We start from the raw sequence: 6,877 nt of genomic DNA, 5'->3' as shown, positions 1-6,877 counted from the left end.
ACCGTATGCTAACACATATATATGGAATCTAAGAAAAAAAAAGTGTCATGAAGAGATTAGTGGTAGGACGGGAATAAAACACAGACCTACTAGATCATGGACTTGAGGATACGGGGAGGGGGAAGGGTAAGCTGTGATGAAGTGAGAGAGTGGCATGGACATATATACACTACCAAATGTAAATTAGATAGCTAGTGGGAAGCTGCCGCATAGCACAGGAAGATCACCTCTGTGCTTTGTGACCACCTAGAGGGGTGGGATAGGGAGGGTGGGAGGGAGGGTGACGCAAGAGGTAAGAGATATGGGAACATATGTATATGTATAACTGATTCACTTTGTTGTAAAGCAGAAACTAACACACCATTGTAAAACAGTTATACTCCAATAAAGATGTTAAGAAAAAAAAGATGTGGCGATACATACAATGGAATATTACTCAGCCGTAAAAAGAAATGAAATTGAGTTATTTGTAGTGAGGTGGATGGACCTAGAGATTGTCATACACAGTGAAGTAAGTCAGAAAGAGAAAAACAAATACCATACCCTAACACATATATATGGAATCTAAAAAAAAAATAAAAAAATGTTATGAAGAACCTAAGGGCAAGACAGGAATGAAGACACAGACGTAGAGAATGGACTCAAGGACACGGGGAGGGGGAGGGGTAACCTGGGAAGAAGTGAGAGAGTGGCATGGACATATATGCACTACCAAATGTAAAATAGATAGCTAGTGGGAAGCAGCTGCATAGCACAGGGAGATCAGCTCGGTGCTTTGTGCCCACCTAGAGGGGTGGGATAGGGAGGGTGGGAGGGAGACACAAGAGGGAGGAGGTTCAACATTCGATTGCTTTGGGTACACTCCTGTAAAAGGAACAGGGACTGTGTGGGTCTGAATCCCACCGTGACACCTCACAAGCCTGTAGATGATGGAAATTCTTTGAGTTATGTCATTCTTTTGTTGTTGGGAATGGGGTTTTGCCGGTGCTGGATGCTGTTATAAAAGAAATGTATGATACCTAGGGCCTAAAGAGTTGGCTGCCCACACTGTGCCAGGAACTCTGCTACATGCCAAAGGTAAAATGGCAAGCACATCAGCATCCCTGCCCTTGTGGCTCTTAGTTGGATTCTAGTGGAGAGAAAGCATTTACTTCCCAATTGAATATAAAAGTGTAACTGTGATGAAGGGCCTAAAGCAGAAATGCAAGAGGAAACAGGAGTTCCCTCCTCCCTCAGTGACCAAACACTTCATCTTCATGAGCAGACAGTAACGCTCCTAGCGATGGACCAACACTGGGACATTTCTGGATTAATGGAGAAGCTGAAGCAACACAAACAAGCTGAAGCCTCTGAGGCAATCACAGCTGCAACATTGCCAGCATCAGAAAGTGCCCGGACAGACACTGCAGAGCAAGGGGGCAGGTTCTAGTCCTGTGGTTTGGGGCCAATAGAGGAACAGCTGATCAGAAATGCTTACAGGGTCTGGTCTGGTTCCAGGAGGAAAACCATACAGGAATAGATTTGAGACTAGATGCATCCGCTGAGTTGTGAGTGGGTTGTACTCACAACTCCAGGAGTTAATGCTACGTCAGGGCATAGTTCAAGGTACTTTGGCAAGTACAGTCAAGGAAAGGGCCAGAGGATGAGGAAATAAGCCAGAATTCAAGACAGGAGGAGGGAAATATCAGGTTGTGTGGCCACGATTGAACTTGTACAGTCCATAAGAGACAAGCCTCCTCTACATTTTGAGGTACTCATGGGTGAGGCAATTTATCAGTAAATGGGACACAAATAATTCAACCCATGCAATGCACAGGGCATCTGCTGAAGAATGGCTCTGGATGCCAAATCCACAAGCTTCTGAGATGAGGAATTATTTTATACATTCTCTCTATGACCAGATAATTCTGCCTCAGAGCACAATTAACCCCTAGCAAGATGGAAAGGATATTAACAGGAATTGAAGGGCAGAAAAGGAAATAACGCCTGCAACATTCGGAATGCTTTGTGTACATTATTTGTTCTCAGCCTTTGAGCACATTGGAGTCACTTGGGGACCATGTTAAACCTACTGATCCCAGGCTCTACCCTTACCTACTGAATCAGGGTCTCTAGGAGGAGACCCTGTGTATGTTAAACAACCTCCTCAAGAGATTTTCATCTGCATGAGGTGTTTGGGAACCACTACATCATGTCCTTGAATCCTTGCGACCATTTACAGATGGAAATATTCAGGCTGAGAAAAGTTAAACACCATTTCCACAAGGGCCTGTGGATGGCCCATATATTGTAGAAACACAAAATACATTGGTTTATTACATTTTAAAATGTAATACCCATTATTATGAATATTTTCTCATGTTATGAAAGCATAATTTTTATGATTGTATAGTATTCCATTATAGGTGAGTATTTCAAATTTATTGAACCAATCTCCTGCTGGTATAAAAGAAATAATTTTTTTTTTTAAATCAGGAGTTTTCCTGATTCAGGGACACTAGTCACTCAAACAGACCTGTTCTACCTGTTCCACATCCAGAGAAGCATTAAATTTTCCTACACAGTACAAAGACTTAGCTTCTGTCCTGCATGCACAGAAAGCCCACTTGGTGGTCATAGATGTAAAAATAATTAGAGTTAGAGGTCATGGACTGTTAAGCAACAACCAAGGGTCCCAGTAAGAGTTACTTTCTGGTGATGTTTTTGGTGTTAAATCAGTGGCTCCTGAGCTTTGACAAACATCGGAATCACCTAGGAGCTTTACAAATACTGATGCCTGGCTCCCACCTGTAAACACTCTGATTTAGTTGGTATATGAAAACCTGAGTATCTGGAAGTTTCTCCAGGGTACAACAGAATTTGGGAGCCACTAGGTTAAGTGAAAATTACTGATAGAATAAGGTTGTGGGACTGCTTTGAGTAGCCCTTTGAGGAAACTTATGTGACTTCAGAGGGGCTGTTGGTCATCATGTGGTCATCAGTGGAGCCTGCACATGACCTTCTCTGGAGCCACAGGCCAGGCCATTAAGAGCCAACCACAAGGATGCTCATAGGAACACTTACCAACTTTCCTCCCTAGGTTCCTCCTGCCTACTGTTGCCTGGTCCCTCTCACTCTCTGTAGCCTCCCACCTACTGTGTGTTTATCTGGAGTCTCTTTATTCCAATCCATGTCTACTTCCCTCTGTGCAGAGTGCCAACAAGACCACCCAATACCCAAACCATGCTAAAGTAGTCCAGCATCCTGGACTGGGCAATCGAACAGGTCTCCAAGCGTCCCATTTTTAAAGGATCTGTGGCTTCCTGGGAAAGACTGGGAAATCCAGTAAGGTCCATGGTCAGAGATGGACACATTCCCAACTGTGTCCCACTAATAGCTATTTCCAATCTAGTACCTGTGGTCTCAGGGTACAGCATGCTAACTTTGGGGGATCTCCAAAGAGTTAGGTGACCAGGCTTTCTGCTGGCTCACAAGTGTGAATGAAAGATCTGTCAGTCTTGAAAATATGCCCTCCTTCCCTTGAGAAAGATCAATATTCTTAGATTTCCAGGAATTTGCTCTACTAGGATAACAGCATAAGTGGCCACCAAGGAATTTAGTGATGCAGAAGTCCAACAACATAAAGGCAGGTGTTAGCCAAGATACCATTTGATTATGACCCAGGCCTTTGAGTATTCCCATTTACTGGAATGGCATAGGAAACTTGGTTTACACTAACGGGAAGATGCTTAACCAGAGGCCTCCATCGGGATCACTGAGGGATATCCTGATGACTAGACATGCCTTGGTCCAACTCCCTAGAAGTAGTGGTAAAGTAGACATGAAGTAGAGCCCAAATACTTGGATTTTTGAAGTATCCTCAGGTGACTTGAATGCAAAGATCACTGCAATGACTTGATGGCACTGACTAGCACTCCTTTCCCAGGAAAAATCACTGTATTGCCATTCAAACCAGTAATCCTATGGTGGAAATTCCAATCACAGAGGCAAATATAACAGGAAAGAGATTTCTGAGAAAGCAGGCCATCCAGTTTTTCTCAAGTCATCATGTGAGCATCCTCTTACGTCACTTAGTCACAACATAGCCTAGGCTGCCAGAGTCTAAGAATCTAGAGCTAGACAACTCAACAGAACTTCCTGAAATGATGGAAACATTTTATTCTGTTCTGTCTAATATGATAGCCACTAGCCACATGTGGTTATTGAGTGCTTGAAATGTGGTTGGTGAAAGTGATTAATTAAACTTTCAGCTTTATGGGACGAAGTGAGAGAGTGGCATGGACATATATGCACTACCAAATGTAAAATAGATAGCTAGTGGGAAGCAGCTGCATAGCACAGGGAGATCAGCTCGGTGCTTTGTGCCCACCTAGAGGGGTGGGATAGGGAGGGTGGGAGGGAGACACAAGAGGGAGGAGATATGAAGATATATGTATATGTATGGCTAATTCACTTTGTTATAAAGCAGAAAGTAATACACCATTATAAAGCAATTATACTCTAATAAAGATGTTAAAAGAAAACCTAACACAACATTGTAAAACAACTTAAAAAAAAAAAAGAGAAAAGGCTGAATGATTGACTCAGGGTAACCATGAGGTAAATATTAATGAACAAGGCAGCTGGTACATACTCACTTGAGTCTAACATAACTCTTTAAGGCGTAGTATTATCAAAATATTTCTACCTTTGCAATTATAGGATTTAAAATATCTAAAATCTTTACAATGAAATAACTAATGCTATTTCATATACCAACTATGATAGGACCTAGCCATCCACAGCACAAACAACATTGTCTTCCAGATGTTGCAGAGGTTGAAACCTGCTGTTCTAGGTCTTAAACCAACCACTAAAGTTTCCTGATGCCCACAGTAAAGTCGCCCCACAGACCTCCGCTCGGTGAGCACTGAGGAGAGGAGAGACTGCATAATGCAGAGGTTAAGAGCATGGGCAGGGCTTCCCTGGTGGCGCAGTGGTTGAGAGTCCTCCTGCCGATGCAGGGGACACGGGTTCGTGCCCGGGTCCGGGAAGATCCCAGTGGAGTCACTCAGACCTGGCTTCAAGTCCCAGCCCTGTACCTTATTAGCTGAATGGACTGGGAAGGGGAAGAGCTAATCCACCTGTTTAAATTTTATCTTTTATAAAACTAGGGCAATAATACCAACCTCACAGTATTGCTGTGAAAATTGAACAGCTAATGTAAGGCACATGCTTAACATAGTTGTTCTCAATCTTAGCTGCACATTAGAATCTACTGGGAAGCAGTTAAAAATGCCAATGTCCAGGCCTAATTCTGGATCAATTACATCAGAATTTGAGGAGGTGGAGCCCAGGCATCAGTAATTTTTAAGCCTCATTCCCACAAGGAGATTCCACGGTTACGAATCTGAGAAACACTGGCTTAGCACAATGCCTGGTGTAGAGAAAGTACTCAATTAATGGTAGCTGCTGCTGCTATTACCACTACTTGGCCTAACAGGCAAGAGATAGCCAGTAAAAGGAGGCAGTAGGTATTATTTTGTTTGTGTTTGCATTTGCCTGTTTAGAAGAGAAAAATACTGTAAATCTATAGAATGTTTACGGTAAATCACCGGAAGTTTGTGATTATTACTTTTAAGTGCTCTCAAATTGAATCGGGATTAACGCAGTGTTCTTAGAATCCTTAATTACACTCAGTATTTGCATCTTGTCAAGGACAAAAAACTTTTGAATGGTTAGTTGGGAAACTAGATTATTTCACTTATTTGAAATTTCCCAATAAGTTAAAATTTAGATTTAAAAGTTAAAAACAATGTCTACAAGTGATAGATTCAAGATGTAACAAACAAACAAAAATGGTATCATTAATCTCCCGAAGTGACACAAAATGGGAATATTTTCCATGAAAGTTACACATGAAGTCTTAACATTAAAGAGAAGTTAACTAGGAATGTGTGGATATTTGCCCCACCTAAACTGAAATAAGAAAACGACAGTGACACAAATGTTCAAGTTTGTAATCACAAAGTGAACTTTAGCCTATAGAAAATATAATCAAAGAGCTATTATACATTTTATATACGGAACTATATTTTCTCTCTCAAAAAAAAAATGCCAACAGTATCACCAATAATTTAGATTTAGGATTGAAAAGGAGTTTGTAAACAGTGAAGCTTTGACAAACTGCAGAAACTTCAGCTGTATGACTTATTGCATATATCCATCAACATATATAAAGTTTCAAAATTACTACTTAAAAGTTTTCTTTCTTCAGCTCTTACACACAGAATTTTGCTATGGCAGTGGCTTTTCCCAAAATGTTCATTATTTGAAGTTTTACTCTACTGTGCTTAAAACAATAAAAACATCTGCTGTTCTACTTGGATATAGAATTATAAATTCCTCAGGGACTATGTAACCCAGTTTAAATTAGAAGACTGAGAAAGTTCCACGTCTGCTGCTTACGAGGTGTGTTTTTGTGTGTGTGACTCATACAGACCTTTGTAATACAGCGAATGTACCCGCATTGACTCTGTGAATGCCATCCAGGAGGACCAGCTTCCCTTCCAGAGCAGCATTTACAAGGGGTGAGGACCGCCAGGCAGTGTCTCCATTTGGAAGCGTGTATCTCTGCTGTAGCAGCTCACGCGCTGTCATATCCTGAAACCAATCCCCAACACCCACCAAAGAAAATGCAGAATTAATTTTTAAGACATGGAGGATAGTTTCTTTAGCTTTAGAGTTACCTCTCTCTGAATATAACATTCCATACAACAACTGGGGAGTCATCTTCTCCAGTCCAAAGAGAAAGATATTCAGAAGCTTTTCTCGGTCATCTGAATTTTTTTCCTATTACTCAGCCACATAATATAGTACGCGTTTGGTTTTGTTTTGT

General features: G+C 41.4%; 1 protein-coding gene across 5 annotated transcripts in view; it reads right to left on the bottom strand.

Moving 5' to 3' along the window:
- The window catches only part of VWA8 (von Willebrand factor A domain containing 8), a 365,312-nt gene that overhangs the window by 250,774 nt on the left and 107,661 nt on the right, over positions 1-6,877 (bottom strand). For all 5 annotated transcript variants that reach the window (XR_003682537.2, XM_028497346.2, XM_024125806.3 and 2 more), the window contains one exon: positions 6,482-6,642. Coding sequence is in view for 4 of the 5 variants with exons in the window: in XM_028497346.2 (XP_028353147.1) it covers positions 6,482-6,642 (161 nt within the window). In the remaining variant the exon portion in view is untranslated. The remainder of the gene's footprint in view (positions 1-6,481; positions 6,643-6,877) is intronic.

The sequence above is a fragment of the Physeter macrocephalus genome, chromosome 13, assembly GCF_002837175.3.
Source record: "Physeter macrocephalus isolate SW-GA chromosome 13, ASM283717v5, whole genome shotgun sequence".
Classification (NCBI taxonomy): domain Eukaryota; kingdom Metazoa; phylum Chordata; class Mammalia; order Artiodactyla; family Physeteridae; genus Physeter; species Physeter macrocephalus.
This window is presented reverse-complemented; position numbering and strand designations above follow the sequence as displayed.